The sequence below is a fragment of the Rhinolophus sinicus genome, chromosome 5, assembly GCF_057876585.1.
Source record: "Rhinolophus sinicus isolate RSI-liver-muscle chromosome 5, RSI-T2T, whole genome shotgun sequence".
NCBI lineage: Eukaryota > Metazoa > Chordata > Mammalia > Chiroptera > Rhinolophidae > Rhinolophus > Rhinolophus sinicus.
Window position 1 is genome coordinate 77,812,932 of NC_142505.1, and position 16,709 is coordinate 77,829,640.

General features: G+C 34.1%; 1 protein-coding gene across 2 annotated transcripts in view; it reads left to right on the plus strand.

The window, feature by feature from the left end:
* The window catches only part of DDX46 (DEAD-box helicase 46), a 42,819-nt gene that overhangs the window by 1,389 nt on the left and 24,721 nt on the right, over positions 1-16,709 (plus strand). For both annotated transcript variants that reach the window (XM_019740343.3, XM_019740344.3), the window contains exons 3-13: positions 1,115-1,258; positions 3,609-3,705; positions 6,201-6,366; positions 7,922-8,073; positions 8,843-8,956; positions 9,836-10,001; positions 10,708-10,828; positions 11,431-11,606; positions 12,529-12,650; positions 14,304-14,382; positions 16,108-16,190. In XM_019740343.3, the coding sequence (XP_019595902.1) occupies positions 1,115-1,258; positions 3,609-3,705; positions 6,201-6,366; positions 7,922-8,073; positions 8,843-8,956; positions 9,836-10,001; positions 10,708-10,828; positions 11,431-11,606; positions 12,529-12,650; positions 14,304-14,382; positions 16,108-16,190 (1,420 nt within the window). The remainder of the gene's footprint in view (positions 1-1,114; positions 1,259-3,608; positions 3,706-6,200; positions 6,367-7,921; positions 8,074-8,842; positions 8,957-9,835; positions 10,002-10,707; positions 10,829-11,430; positions 11,607-12,528; positions 12,651-14,303; positions 14,383-16,107; positions 16,191-16,709) is intronic.

The following is a 16,709-nucleotide window of genomic DNA, read 5'->3' on the forward strand; positions in this document are numbered from 1 at the left end:
GGTTAAAAAAAAGAAGCAAAAGGTAAGGTAATATTGCCACCAGGGGGATTCTATTCTAATTCTGTCCCAAGAGAGCTGACCACTGTGTTCAGAGCAGCCACTGAAGCGGACAAGGAAACAGGGCAGAGCCATCTCCAATCCCTGCTTACTGTTTGAAACTACTTTAAAGAACTGTTTTAGGTTTAAACCAAAGAACACCCTAATTTTTATTTTACTTTTACTTGGTTACCTAGTTCTTGCACTAGTGAAGCAGCTATAACCTTTCTGGGGGTGAAAAACAGTCTTCAAATTATCCTCCCACACCAAAAAAATTTGCTAATACAGTTTCTCATTAAAATAGGAAAGAAGTCAAAGTTGTACAGTTGCTGTGAACTGATCACAGAAAGAACTTTGACTTTATTTTTTTCAAACATTGGAAGGAGAGATTGCAAAAGTATTGTAAAACAGTAGTCAGGGAAAATACTGACCCTTGACAACGTGGACAGTGCTAACTTACTCAATTTCATATTATGTGGTCCCAGGAACAGTTTCGTACTGTTCAGTTAAGTACTTTTAACAACTGAAATTGTTCTTTTAATATTTGTTCTTTGACTTTTTTGGTGTGAAAATAGAATCACAAAATTTTAGGGCAAGAAGGATGTTGAGATTATCTCATGAAGTGTCCATGTTTTATAGATGAGGATACTGAGACCCAGAGTTGATCTGCTTTATGTCATGCCACTAGTTAGCAGGGTCAGGATTGATATTCTTGTCTCCTCATCTTCTTCTCTGATCGTTCCACAGCCCCATTTTGTCCGTGCTCATACTTAGTTTTAGGCTACCTTTGAAATTTAGATTTTCTACTATAAGCTGTGGATTTAAAATAGCTATCATTACACATTTGCTGTGTTTTTCAATAAACATCATTTTGAAATTAGTATCTTCATTTTTTTTTCATTGACCGCTGGTAAGAATTGGTATTATTTGTTCCCTCTTTGGCTGATTTGATAGTTAATTGAAATCTCTGCCTTTCATAATGGTGAAACGTAAGAAGCTTCTTTCAACATGGAACAGAACCATGATCTGAAATAGTTCCCCTTGATCATAGAATTTATGAAAAGTGTCCGTCTTTCAGGCGTTCCAGAAGTAGAGAGAGAGACAGAAGTCGAGAGCGGAGAAGATCTCGAAGTCGAGACAGGAGACGCTCTAGGAGCAGAAGCCGGGGCCGGCGATCCCGGTCCTCGAGTCCTGGCAACAAAAGCAAGAAAGCTGAAAACAGGTACTGTTACCATTGGGTGTATCTGCCACGCAGGGTGGGAACTATCTTCCATTCCTTCCATTTATTAAAAAAAAAAAAAAAAAATCTTTAAAAATATTTACTGAATTTGGCCTCTACCATGAACTCTTGGCTGAATTTTATTTTAATAGATTTTAAAACTTACAGTTCAATTGGAAAACACTAGATTTTGCTAGTTTTAACACTCATAATGCATTGTTCTGTTACTTAATACCTTTTGTTAATGGTCACAAATATATTTTATAAACATCTCTGTAGGAACTATGTTTTTTCCTTTGAATTTATTTTTTTAGTATTTTTTTTTTTTTTTTTTTAAGATTTTATTGGGGAAGGGGAACAGGACTTTATTGGGGAACAGTGTGTACTACCAGGCATTTTTTCCAAGTCAAGTTGTTGTCCTTTCAATCTTAGTTGTGGAGGGTGCCGTTCATCTTCAAGTTGTCCTTTTAGTCTTAGTGTGGAGGGCGCAGCTCAGCTACAGGTCCAGTTGCCGTTTTCTAGTTGCAGGGGCACAGCCCACCATCCCATGCGGGAGTCGAACCGGTAACCTTGTGGTTGAGAGAACGCACTCCAACCAACTGAGCCATCCGGGAGCTCAGTGGCAGCTCAGCTCAAAGTGCTGTGTTCAATCTTAGTTGCAGGGGGCTCTTCCCACCATCCCTTGCGGGACTCGAGGAATTAAACTGGCAACCTTGTAGTTGAGAGCCCACTGGCCCATGTGGGAATCGAACCTGCAGCCTTCTGTGTTTAGGAGCATGGAGCTCTAACCGCCTGAGCCACCGGGCTGGCCCCTTTTTAGTATTTCTTACATTGACTGACAAATAACTTTAACTCTTGGTGTACATTGCTGAATGGCTATTCTGGATGGGTGAACTTTGCTTGTGTAAGTTAAATGTACTTTTCTATTTGAGATATTATTTATGTCTGTTAGAAATGTTTACTCTTTATATTTCTCTTGTCAGTGATTTGTTCTTTGCCTTTGTTTTTAAAGTGGTGTCATAGGATTGTTGATATATCGACTTGTATCTGTTTTCTGTCTAGTCTTCATGTTAGTCATGGGTATTTTCCCCAGGTTGTTTATTTTACTTTATAAATTTTATTTTTGTTTTACCAAGGTCAGTGTAAAATACCCATTGGGTATTTTACATGTTTATGTTTATTCACTTTTCTGAATATATACATATATATATATATTCAGTCTAAACATAAAGATTAGCATACTGACTCCAACAACATATAAAAAAGATAACAGTCATGAGCTAGTTGGATTTATTCCAGGAATGGAAGATTGGTTTAACATTAGAAAATCAGTATTGTGTAATACTCTATATTAATAAGATTAAAGGAGAAAAATCATGGTTATTTTATTCAACATACATTCATGTTTAGAAGTTCTTAGCAGGCATGAATAGAAAAGTGTTTGACAAAGTGATTATAAAATTTAAAATGCAAAGGACATAAACACTCTTGAAGAACAAGTTACCAACACTTGTATAAAGTTACAGAAATTAAGATAGTGTGGTTTTAATGTAGGGATAGACAAATAGATTAGTGGAACCACATAGAGAGCCCAGAAACAGATCCACACACACATACATATATATATATATATATATATATGGTCATTTCTTAAAAGACAGTGGTGACATTATAATCCGTGGGAAAAGGTTTTTTCAAATGGTGCCACAGACATTTGGTATCTTACAATGAAATCAGACGGCCTGTCTCATCCTGTGCACAAAAACCATTGCCGTGCAGATTAAAGACCAAATTAGATGGTGAAACTGTAAACCTTTTACAAGTTTATACTAGAGAATATTTTATTTACCTCTGGTTATTTTCTTCAAATCTGGAAGAATTCCTAAGGTACTTTAAAGAGCACTGATCATTAAGGGGAAAAAAAGATCGACTCATTTAATTGCATTAAAATTAAATTTTATTAATTCTAAGAAACCGTAAGTAGGGTCAACAATACAAGCCTATTGGGATTTCAAATATTACATGTAGAAATTATCTTGTAGAATATTAACGTCTTGGTATATTTCTTCATTTGTTGCATTTTACCTCTTCTCTTTAAATTTTGTAATTTTTATAGGATGTGTCCAGTTTTTGGAGGTGAATTTCCTAATGTTTAATATTTGCAATTAGTGTCATGGCATTAATTTTTCATTATATTTTCACAGTGTTTATTAGTGGAATATAAAAATGCAGTTGACTCTTAGAAGTTTATTTTTTACCTAAAACGTAAAGTGTAAGTCCATAAAAGTATTTTAAAATGAATGTTTCCAAGCCCAAATAGATGATGTCTTTCTTTTTCTCTCTTTTTTGGTAGGTCTAAGTCCAAAGAGAAAACAGATAGTGGGGAAAGTTCTAAAGAGAAGAAAAAAGACAAAGATGACAAGGAGGATGAAAAAGAAAAAGATGCTGGCGTATGTTTACTAAGATAAATAATCTTATAAAATAATAAGTTGTCCCCATGAGAAAATTTTTTTCCAAAAAAAAGTTGCATATCTATACACATTATCTGTTTTTACTTACAAAATATGAACTTACCGTAGGCACCATTCTGCACCTTGCTTTTGTTCATTTTTAAATTATAAATTATTTTATCAATATATAAGGTTTTAAGAATAATAAGCAGCAGTATACCATCCAACTTAAAAATAGAACACCTTGCTGTTTTCATTTGTTATATATTAGATATCTTTCTATTGCTGTATATATAGATAAAGCTCATTATCCTTTTTTATTTTTTACTAACTTTTTTTTTTTTTTAATATTTTTTATTGGGGAAGGGGAACAGGACTTTATTGGGGAACAGTGTGTGCTTCCAGGACTTTTTTCCAAGTCAAGTTGTTGTCATTTCAATCTTAGTTGTGGAGGGTTCTGTTCAGCTTCAAGTTGTTGTCCTTCCAGTCTTAGTTGTGGAGGGCGCAGCTCAGCTCCAGGTCCAGTTGCCGTTGCTAGTTGTAGGGGGCACAGCCCACCATCCCTTGCGGGAGTCAAACCGGCAACCTTGTGGTTGAGAGGACATGCTCCAACCAACTGAGCCATCTGGGAGCTCAGCGGCAGCTCAGCTCAAGGTGCCGTGTTCAATTTTAGTTGCAGGGGGCACTATCCACCATCCCTTGCGGGACTCCAGGAATTGAACTGGCAACCTTGTGGTTGAGAGCCCGCGCTCCAACCAACAACTGAGCCATCTGGGAGGCAGCTCAGCTCAAGGTGCCATGTTCAATCTTAGTTGCAGGGGGCAGAGCCCACTATCCCTTGCGGGACTCGAGGACTTGAACTGGCAACCTTGTGGTTGAGAGCCCACTGGCCCATGTGGGAATTGAACCGGCAGCCTTTGGAGTTAGGAGCACGGAGCTCTAACCGCCTGAGCCACCGGGCCGGCCCAAGCTCATTATTTTTAATGTCTGCATATGTTCTGTTGAAACAAGGTAGAAAGATCACCTTTGATGGATATTTAGGTTGTTTCCAGTCTGCAGTTATAAACAGTGGTGCATTAGTCCTGTACACATGCCTTTGTGAATATAGCATAAGGTAAATTGGTATCAGTGAAATGGCTTTATCAGTGGGTATGTATATGAATATTTAACATTTTGATAAATAGTATCAAATTGTCCTCCCAGAAAGTTGTATATATTGACTTAAGATATAGACATATGAAAATGTCTGTTTCCATACTTGCCAACATGAAAATTTCAAAATTTAACTTTTACCAATATAATAGGAGGTAATTGGTATCTTGTTATTTTGAGTTGCATGTCTTTAAATGAATGGTTTCAAATGCTGTGAACATAATATAAATTCATATATACATAATGTATTTTAAGTTTATTTACTATTCGCACTTTTTTTGAATTGCCTACTCATGTCTTTTGCCTATTTTAGAATGCATTGTAGTGTTACTTCTTGTTTTATTCTGTGTTCTATTTTTTAGTATTTTTTATTTTTAAGGGACCTGCTTGCTGAGCCGGGTAGCTAGGAAAAGATACAGCAGGAGAAGTCTGAGGGGGGGTCTGGATTCTGATCCAATTTTTTCTATTGAATGACTTGATGACTTTGAGAAAAGCACATAAGCTTTCTGGAAAAAAAGAAAAGCACATAAGCTCATCTTTACAGAGGATGGAATTATAAAGAATATAAATTCAGGAGCAAAGCTTTTTTGTTTAAGAAATAAACTTATTTTTAAAATACATGCATCATATAACCATATAATAAGATGTTTGGGAAGTCAGAAATAATTCTCTATAATCCCAGGTGCCTAAAACACCATCATCATTACAATTTTGTAATACTTTCTTTGACTGTTTTTACATGTATATTGCCATTCGTATCTATAATGGTAGCATGTAAACTTTTGATTTCTGTAATGCTTAATCTTTAAGTCCCTGATTATTGTGAAAATGATTTGCTATCTCCTCTTAAGAGTATTATTAATAAATATTGATCAAGGCTTTAGATTGGCTGTTTCTAAGAAACTTAGACATAAAGGTTGGAAGAGCAAAACCTCTTAGTCGTGTTGAAAAATTGGTTTTCATTGAGGCAATCTTGGAGGAGTTTTGAGGATTTAAAGTTGAGAATAACTAATAACTAGGGAACTTTGCTTGATCATTTAGTTTCTGCTTTGAGGAAGAAATGGAATTCATGTGTGCATATTGCTTGTAACTAAAAGATTAATTTTTGGAGTTTGAAGTCTGTCTTCCTATTTTCTTAGTTGAAGCTATTTTTGTAATTTCGTTTTGCTGGTATATTTGTGGATATAGTTAAACGATGTGTGATCTTAATCTGGTCTAAATAGAGGAGTTTGCATATACATCTATTTTTCCCCCCTTTTTTATACTTTGGAGAAATTGTTTGAAATGTCACTTGGAGTAAAATTGTTAACCCTTGTTTTCCTCTCTGTTTTTTCTCCCCCAAGAACTTTGACCAAAATAAGCTAGAAGAAGAAATGAGAAAACGAAAAGAAAGAGTAGAAAAATGGCGAGAAGAGCAACGCAAAAAGGCCATGGAAAACATAGGGGAACTGAAAAAGGAAATTGAAGAGATGAAACAAGGGAAAAAATGGAGTTTAGAAGATGATGATGGTATATTCATTTGTTAGACTAAGTCTAATAACAATTCATGTGTAGAATATTCTAGAATTATCAGTAATATTTCTTATTGGGATTTTAACGCCCCTTTTTATTGTAGGAAAAAATATACATAACATAATGTTTACCATTTTAATTGTTTTTAAGTGAACAATTTAGTGGCATTAAGTACATTCACAGTGTTGTGCAACCATCACCACCATCCATTTCCAGAACTTTTTCTCATCATCCCAAACAGAAACTCTATACCCATTAAATAATAATTCCCCATCCTATGGTTGTTCCCCCTCACCCCCCCATCGTTGGTTACTTCTATTCTGCTTTCTTCCTCTATGAATTTGCTTATTTTAGATACTTCATGAAAGTGGAATCAAACAATATTTGTCCTTTTGTGTTTAGGTTATTTCCTTTTTAGCTTATTCTTATTTCCTTTTTAGCTTCTTTTTTAGCTTATTTGTCCTTTTGTGTTTAGCTTAATGTCTTCAAGGTTCATCCGTGTTGTAGCATGTATTAGAATTCATTTCTTTTTAGGGCTAAATAATATTCCATTGTATGCATATACCACATTTTATTTACCTATTCATCTGTGGTTGGATATATGGGTTGTTTACACCTTTTGGCTATTGTAAGTAATGTTGCTGTGAATATTGCTGTGGAAGGATCTGAGTCCCTGCTTTTAGTTCTTTTGGGTGTATACCTAGGACTGGAATTGCTGGATTCATATGGGGGTTTTAAATGTCCCTTTTAATATTTATGTTAAAATTGTAGAGTAGTGTTTAGTAAGGATTACTGAGTTTAGACTGGAGAGTTGGGTGCTTATGGGCATAGTTGGTAAATAGCTTTTTAGTTTTTACTACAAGTAAGAATGTTAGTAATGAGGGTAAATTAAAGGCATGTTTTCAGGTCTTTCCTCTGATTTTTTTTTTTTAAATGACTTACAACAGAAACATTTTCCATATCTGATTTTGACTTTTGAGGTTTTAGTAAAGAGGAGGAATGTGGAGTTTTATAAGAAAATGGAATTTTGCTCCATTTTTTGAGAAAATTTCTGTGAAATCACAGAATGCTCCAGAGTAGTTAAATAGATGAATTGGATTGTATCTAATTGGTAATGACGTCTTTTGTAAAAAAAGATAAGATTGTCTTGAATTAAAAATGTGTTATCTTTTTCCTGTTATCTTTTTTCTGGGATTTAAAGAAAAGTAATTGAAAGAAAAATAAATTTAGCAAAGTTTTTAGTTCTACTTCTAGTAGTGTAAGATTTAATACTGGACATCCATTTTTTAGGCATAATTAACCTTTCCACCTCTTTTCAATTTAATGATTTATAATGTATTATAACTTGTTTCTTGTATCATTATTATTTAAAACTAATACATGCTTGATTTAAAAACTTCCAAGTGTAAGTATTTGAGCTGCATTGTGCCTGGGTTAATTGGAAAGGAGGGTGTTTGGATAGTGAGAAAAGATTAGAATGGTGGGGTGTGGTCTGATTGTGAAATGTTTTCTTTTGAAACATATAGAAAGAAAATGTTTTCTAATATTTTAGATGATGAAGATGATCCTGGAGAAGCTGAAAAGGAAGGAAATGAAATGGAGGATGAGGAGTTAGATCCATTAGATGCTTACATGGAAGAAGTAAAAGAGGAAGTAAAAAAGTTTAATATGAGAAGTGTAAAAGGTGGTGGGGGAAATGAAAAGGTATGGAATTTTGTTTTAAAGATTTATATTCCTAATTGGATAACTTGATTTCATTGTGCATTGACCTACTACTTGCGTGACTTTTTAATGTTTTTGTTTCCTCCCCATCTCAGAAATGCCAATACCTTTTCTGAGTACCAGAAATGCTAGTGTATTTTAACTGTAAACGTTCTTTCAAAAGTCAACGTTACCATCATTATTTTTGTTCAGTAGCTTTGCTTGCTTGTTGCTTTCTCAATAGGTCCTCTCCGAACTTCTCTAGCACTTTCATCTTTCATACTCCTATCCCTTTTACTCTAGTCTGTTTTTTAAAAACATCTATTACCTTTTGACAAATTATATAATTTAATTTTTTCTCATGTTTATTGTTTGTCCCTTCTCTCTCCTAAAATAAAAGCTCCTCAAGAGCAGTGACCTTTACCTATTTTGATTGTTGATTTATCCTGCGCTCCCAGAACAGTGTCTGGCCTGTCAAATGAGTGAAAAGTACTATTTAGTAGTGTTTTTAAAATAAATTATATTGCATAATGTTATATAAAATTACATATTATACAATAAACTACATATGTTAATGTATTATGAAATACTGTGATTGTATTACATTTTACAATTTAAACAGAGAAAGTAGACTTTTTGTGTTTTCGTTAATTAAGTTGCCACTAATAAGTAAGTTAATTAGAATTATAAATTGTGACAGTTATCATGGTGTGTCAGTTGGCATAGAATTTGTATTTCACCTTTGCAAAATATTTTATATTTTTTATTTTAGAAATCTGGGCCAACGGTCACAAAAGTTGTCACTGTCGTGACAACCAAAAAAGCAGTCGTAGATTCTGATAAGAAGAAAGGTGAGCTGATGGAGAATGACCAGGATGCCATGGAGGTAATGCTTCATTAATTTTGACTTTGTTCATGATACTACCCTAGAAGTATTTTTTTAGAAAGCATTAATGGAGATGTGCTTTTCAGTTATGCAAACTACTGTTAGGAGGAATTCTTGCTATTCTCAACAGCTTTGTGTTTGAATATCCAGTTGGTAGAACATTCTTACATTTTTGATCTCTTGCTGTATGCCCCCTTTTTGATTCCCCTTGGCCTTCACCAGCTCATGTGAGACATTAAATAGGGAGAGAAGAATGAAGTGACAGAATGAATTAAATTTCTTGTTAACATGCATTGTAACGATTTCAGTAGCAAGAACTATAGCGAAACTTCATGAAAGCCATATTAGAATTATTCTTTGAACTTTATATTATCATAACTTTCTGTAAGGGAAAAGAAAAAAAACTGAGTTAAAAAATTCATAAAGTAAAAAAGTAAACCATGTGATTTCACTGATATGTGGTATATAAACCAAAAACAACAAAATAACAAGACAAACAAATGAGAAACAGAAACTCATAGACACAGACAATAGTTTAGTGGTTACCAGAGGGTAATGGAGGTGGGGGGTGGGAGATGAAGGTAAGGGGGATCAAATATATGGTGATGGAAGGAGAACTGACTCTGGGTGATGAACACACAATGGGATTTATAGATGATGCAATACAGAATTTTACACCTGAAATCTATGTAATTTTACTAACAATTTTCACCCCAACAAATTTAATTAAAAAAAAAGTAAAAGTCAAAGCATATTTTCTAGGTGAGGGTGATCTTAAAATTCAGGAATATTGCTTCCCATAAAGAGAAAATAGTAATGGATTTAGCTCTTTGCTTTTTTCCTTTTTTCTTCTTTTTTTTTTTTTTTTTTTAATTATAGTATTCTTCAGAGGAGGAAGAAGTTGATCTTCAGACAGCCCTTACAGGCTATCAGACCAAACAGAGAAAGCTTCTAGAACCAGTAGATCATGGAAAAATTGAATATGAACCATTCAGGAAAAACTTTTATGTTGAAGTTCCAGAACTAGCCAAAATGTCTCAAGAGGGTAAAATTCTTTTATTCATTTATTGGGTATTGTGAGAACAGAGGAGGATACACTTCTCTTTGGGAGGAACGTGCATAGGCATGTGAGTTGATGCTGGAGTAGGGCGAATTTGCCTGGAGAGGGACCTGGAAGGTGAGAAGTCATTCTAGAGAGTGGGAAAATAATCTGCAGAGATTCAGAGATGTGAGGAATCGGTGTGTTTTTGGAAGTATTAATACTAAAAGAATAAGCAAAAATTAGTTTGTTTCATGTAGTTGATATTTTTTAGGGTTGAAAATATTCTTCATGTGAAGTTAGCAAATAAAATATTGTTAGCCTTTTCCTTCTGGGATTGGAGAGTTAGGAACCAATGTGAACCTGTGTAATGGTAGAATAAGAAAATCTGGGCAACTCTTACTTGGAGAAGAAGTGGTTATAGTACTTGTCAATCATTGTTCTTTTATTGCTATTGCAATTTAAGACAAAATAAAAGTCAAATTATAGAAATTGGGATACTGCTTTTTGTTCTCAGTTGGTTACAACAGTAATCGCTTTAACTATCTGAGCTGTTGAATGGTTTCTCCTATAGCTTTTCTATGAAATAATCTTTGGTAGCACAAAAAAAAAAAAGATTTGAAGATTGTTAACCTTACCATGCCTAATTGAAAAGTAGAAAGCGCTAATATAACAACTATTAAGAATTTTTAATCTGAATTTTGTTTTGTAGAGGTGAATGTATTTCGGTTGGAAATGGAGGGCATTATTGTCAAGGGAAAAGGTTGCCCCAAACCAATTAAATCTTGGGTCCAGTGTGGAATTTCCATGAAGATCTTAAATTCTCTCAAAAAGTAAGTGGGTAGTGAATGTCCACATTTTTCAAAGTCTTGCTACTTTCACACAAATTTCTCCCTTGGTATATTTTTACTCTAATAAAAAAACTTGTATATTTTTTCTTAAACAGCTTTATTGAGAAAATTTATATAATAGCGTAAAATTTACCCTTTTAAGGTGTACCACCCAATGATTTTTTAGTGTATTCATGAAGTTATACAATTCTCACCATAATCTAATTTTGGAACTTTTTCATTATCCCCGGAAGAGACCTATATCCATTAGTAGTCATTCTTCTCCCTTCTTCTTACCCTAAGTAACCACTACTCTATTGTGTATAGATTTGTCTATTCTGGACATTTCATATAAATGGGATATTTCATATTTACATTTATAAATGTAAGTGTAGTCTTTTGTGACTAACTGTTACTTGGCACAATATTTTCAAAGTTCATCAATGATATAGAATGTCTCAGTACTTTATTCCTTTTTTCCTTTTTGCCAAATAGTATTTCACTGTATGGATACACCACATTTTGGAAAACCTTATTCTTCTGGAACTTTGAGAGCTCCAGAGATCTCAACTTTTACCTTGTCTTTTTTTGGTTTGCTTTTTAAGGCATGGCTATGAAAAGCCCACACCAATCCAAACCCAGGCGATTCCTGCTATAATGTCTGGACGAGATTTGATTGGTATTGCCAAGACAGGAAGTGGAAAGACCATTGCTTTTCTGTTGCCCATGTTTAGACACATCATGGATCAGAGGTCATTAGAAGAAGGAGAGGGGCCAATAGGTACAATTCCTTTCATTAAACTATTTTTACAGATAACAATTTTGTTGTCAGTTAATCAGAAAGACCTGATACTTTATATTGTTCTTATTATAACAATAAAGATGTCTTTATGTACATTTCCTCTATCAATTTGGCACTTTGGGGCTGATTTCCCCTTACCAGCAGGTGGAGTGAGAATCTTCAGAGCTCTGGAGTGACATCTCAGAAGTACAAAAACAGCCTCTCCTGGCACAGCTCAATTTTTAAACTCTGACTCGGCAGGTAGACTCCTTGTGCATCTATCTATTTATGTTGAGGTTTGTTCTTATACCAGTATCAGTGGATCTATAAACTCAACATAGAGGATTGTAGGGAAATTTATTTTCCGTTTTTTGGCCTTAAAAGGCTATAGTGCCAGCATTTCATTCAGGATTAGGTCTTCAGATTCAGATTTCGTCATTCATTTGGCAGAGATCTGTTCTGCAAATTTGAATAGGGTTTTGAAAAGTTGTTGCCAGCTCCTCTCTTGGCAGTGGAGGGCACAGTATATTTCTCCTCTGTCTGTGCCCCTCAGACCAAGGTTGTTTCCGGAAGCAGTGGAATGGCTCATCAGCACAGTGAGTCGCTTGATTATCTTTGCTCTGTGATTTGCAGTTGAGAATGATTTGCATTCTTTTCAACCAAGTATTTTCTTGATGGTTGAGTAGGCATTTAACTCTGATTTATCTTCCTATAGCATGTTCTTAAAGTCTATTTAAAAATTGTCCTTCACCACAGTCTCTACTATTAGAAAGCTTTTGAAATAGGGTTTTCAGAGGTGCAGAAAACAAAACAAAAATTAGACTAAGAGATCTAAACTGTATTGCAGAGGTTAAATTTAACACTTTAAAGCATAGTCTCAAGAATTTTGGTGGTTAGGCTTTTGACATATTTATCTTTTCAGCTGTCATCATGACTCCAACTCGAGAACTGGCTTTACAGATTACTAAAGAATGTAAGAAGTTTTCGAAGACCTTGGGACTTAGAGTGGTCTGTGTTTATGGAGGAACAGGAATCAGTGAGCAGGTATTTATAAAAGGAACATCCAGCTTTTTAATTCTTTTTTTTTGAACTGGCGACCTTGGTGTTATGAGCACTGCGCTCTAACCAACTGAGCCAACTGGCTGCCCCCCAGTTTTTAAATTATTTTCTTTTTTTAATTGGGGAATATTGGGGAATAGTGTGTTTCTCCAGGGCCCATCAACTCCAAGCAGTTGTCCTTCAATCTAGTTGTGGAGGGTGCAGCCCACTGGCCCACGTGGGAATCGAACTGGCAACCTGCTCTGCTGTTCAGAGCTCACGCTCTAACCAACTGAGCCATCTGGCTGCCCCAGTTTTTTAATTCTTAAACTGAGTAATTTAATAATGTAAAAGTGACTTTTTATTTTAGTGTTTTGTATAGTGATTGCTTCTAAAATCTTAAAAAATATGAGGTATGAAAATAATAGTAAGAATGAATTATGTAAACGTCACATTTTGGAATTTTTGTCATTCTTATACCTTGGCTTTCCTGTTCCTCTTTGTCTTTCTTTACTCAAGGAAGGCAGATATTTTTTTCCATTTTACGATAAGGAAATGTTCAGAAAGGTTAAGTAAGTTGACCGAAGTCTTTAGGTTAACAAGATGTCGTTTGTCCTAGAGCCTAGGTCTTCTGATTCCTGGACCAGCATTTATTTTCTCTAATCCATGTGACATCTTTGAAAGGTGGAGATGAATGAAATGCATTAATTTCAGAGTTTCATCTGTATTGTTAAATACTTTTAGCAAGAATTGTTTAAACATACCTTTATTCACTCTCTTTAGTTTGACATATCTCCAAGTGTCTTTTGAAGAGTGATAGTCATTGGATATTTTGCTTTAAGTAGAAGGAAAAAAACTGGGTTCTATCATCAAATAAATTTTGGAAATGTTAGATTATACAAAGTTAAAACAGGTTTCTTTCCTGCAAGACTTCTTAGTCTTTAATAAGCCAATGTATATTGTGATGCTAGAAAAATGGGATAAATTAAATGGTATTTTCTGAACTTATTTCATCACAGTACCCATTCTGAGGACTAGTGTTCTTAGTTTCTAGAATACACTTTAGTAATATGCTTTTGTTATTCCAATCCTATTTTAAACACTTGAACTTAGTTTTCTAACTTTATCTTTGTCAATTTTTTTGACCATAGCCTAGAGTCAGAAATTCGTTTGCAAAATAACCTGGTACATGCATGCATAATATTTTTATATAGAAACCAAACAAAAGTTTTATGATGCCTAACCTATTCTAATATTTTTCATTCTCTTTCATTTTAAAAATGTTGGTTGTTACTTACTGATTTCATAATTTACTAATGGAAACAATTCTCATTTTGCAAAACACTGATCCTATAATTACTTCATTTATTGCTCTCTCACATTCTTTCTTGGTTTTGAGGGATTGTGTCAAATTAAAATTGGTAAAAATCTTTGGTTTTCATTGATTTTTAAGTTACAGCACCATGTTGCCACTACGTATTTCTTTAGTAGTGCTCCAGCATTCCAAAGAATTAAGCAGGACGTTTTGGAGTCTTCTAATCAGATCTCACTGTCTTACTTTATGGAGCTGTGCAAGGACCCCATGCAGTCATTATTTTCAAATCTCTTTAAATAAGCACTACTGACAAATAGACTATAAAATTTCCTCTTTTTCATTAGATTGCTGAGCTGAAAAGAGGTGCTGAAATTATTGTTTGTACACCTGGTCGAATGATTGACATGTTAGCAGCTAACAGTGGTAAGTCTGGGGTACTTTTTTGTTTTCTTTTCTCCTTTTGAAATTTTGTTCATTTTTGTTAAAGCAGATACAAGAAACCACCAAAGGTTTTCTACGTTTCTTTTTAAAGCTGTAATATCTTAAAATTTGTATTGTAACAAGCTTGTTACAAGTGTTCATAATAGTTTTGCATTTTAAATTAAAATTTCTTTTCAGAAGTAACTCCACCTGATCTTTTTAGTGCCTTACCTGGATTTTTAATCCACTTTTGGCGTAATTTTCCTTTTAATATAGTGGGGAGATAATCTTTTTTTACTGTAAAATTTAGACTTTCCACAGGTGCTGGTATTTTCTTATAGTACTGAATAAATTAAGATATTGCAGCTTCAAGAAATTTTATCTTTTGTAGTACTGCGTATTTTTAGCTCAACTGTGTGCTTTGTTAAATTATTATTATCAAAACTGTTACTAAACTGTTGACATTATTTAACTTCTGTGGAGAAAGGCCCTTCAAGATTTATAGAACTGGGCTTCCGAGACTTAAACCATCAAAGGTAGGTAATTTAATGCTGTTCCCAACCTTGCAAAATTACTTGGAGCTGCAAATGTTAGTATGGAATACTTAAATATTAGAAAACATTTATTTGGGCTTATTTCTATTTTTTGAAGAAAATGCTTTCAAAGGTTTCCATTGTAGTAGTCAGTATATACATAATGGAGTATTAAAAACTATGAATAATGCATGTTTCTAATAGCATTCTGCTTGAATTTCTGTATTTATTTCTAATTCTACATGAAGTTGGTAAAGTGACATCGAAATTGTTTAAGTAATTGTGCTTGTATAGCATATGAAAAAATTTGGGTTGAATATTGATGAAATAATCCCTTGCTTTTTCTCAATGCTGCATTAAGTCTCCTCCTGAAACTCATCTTGATTAATTTTATCTTTTTTCCTTACCTGTCTTTTTGGTTTATATTTAATAACTGTACCTGTTTTTGCCAGGTGATTGATTCAACAGTTGGTAGAAATGCTTGTGTTAATTCTTTAGAAAGGGTTTCCTGTGTATATATTTAATTTTCACTGGCTAAGAAGCCTGTTGTATTTATTTAAACCTGTGGGAGCACTTAATAAAATTGGATTTGTATCTTTGTATAGAAAATGTATCTACGTAATACATTTGGTATTTAGTTTTTGTGTAATATGTTACCTAATGATGTTGCATAGCCTCTCATTAATGTTCTGACATGCCTAATTAGAAGTTTTTATGTATATGGAAGTAGGTTATTAAGTAATATAAAGAGGTTTTCTGCATCTGAAATAGTTAGCACTGGAACTTGCTTTCCACACATACGCTGTAATCTCTAATATGTTTTTTCCTAGGTGTTGCTGTCAGATAATGGCTGATGTGGCTCGATGCTTCATCTCAGTCTTAGTTTTATGATGTGTTTTGGAGAGGGCTGTTTTCTGAATTTTACAGGTTCTTCAGGCCCTATGATGGTATGCAAGAGACGAGTTTGACAAACTAAAGGGCCTCATTATACCCATTGTCAGAAAGTATTTGCCATTAGATTAAGACATTATAGACCAAAATTTCTTTTCACTGTTTAAAGATACCTAACTTACCCCTCTGGTTAAGTCAGGCATTTTAGTTCCCTTTACAGTTTTTTAATGTTCTTGGTAGCCATAAAATGAATTGTGACTGATTTTTAGTTTTCTTTTCTGTCTGTTTTTTCCCCTCATCTTAGGTCGGGTCACAAATCTTCGACGAGTGACGTATGTTGTTTTAGATGAAGCAGACAGAATGTTTGACATGGGTTTTGAACCACAGGTAATCATTAAATTCATTAGTGTTTTGTACTGTAAAATAGACCTTGTAACTGCCATGAGATTGAAATATTTGTGTGGTTTCTGAAATTCTCACAATTCTGTTGTGTGATGATATAGCAGTTTGGGGGCATATGGAATTGAAATAGGTATTTATGTTTTTACTTCCCCATAAAACTTACTCAGGAGTTACTTGTGCAGGCTTTCCTTAGCCATCTAAACCCATCATTGGTAAAAGTAGATTTGGAATGCTAATAATAGAAGCTTGAGCTTTTCATTATTTTGTAGTTTTCTTGTACTTCCAAATAAATTGCTTTAATTCATGCCTTTATGAAACAATACGGAGGTCATGATCTAGATACACAGGTTGTTTATATTCTCCAAATAGAAAAACTGAAGCCCAAAGCAATTGGCTAGCTTAGACTTTTATATTCCTCATACATGCTATTTACTCAAATACAAAATTTCAGTGATGTAAACGTAGAGAAACACATGTTAAAAGGTGGTAGAAATTTTTCTTAAC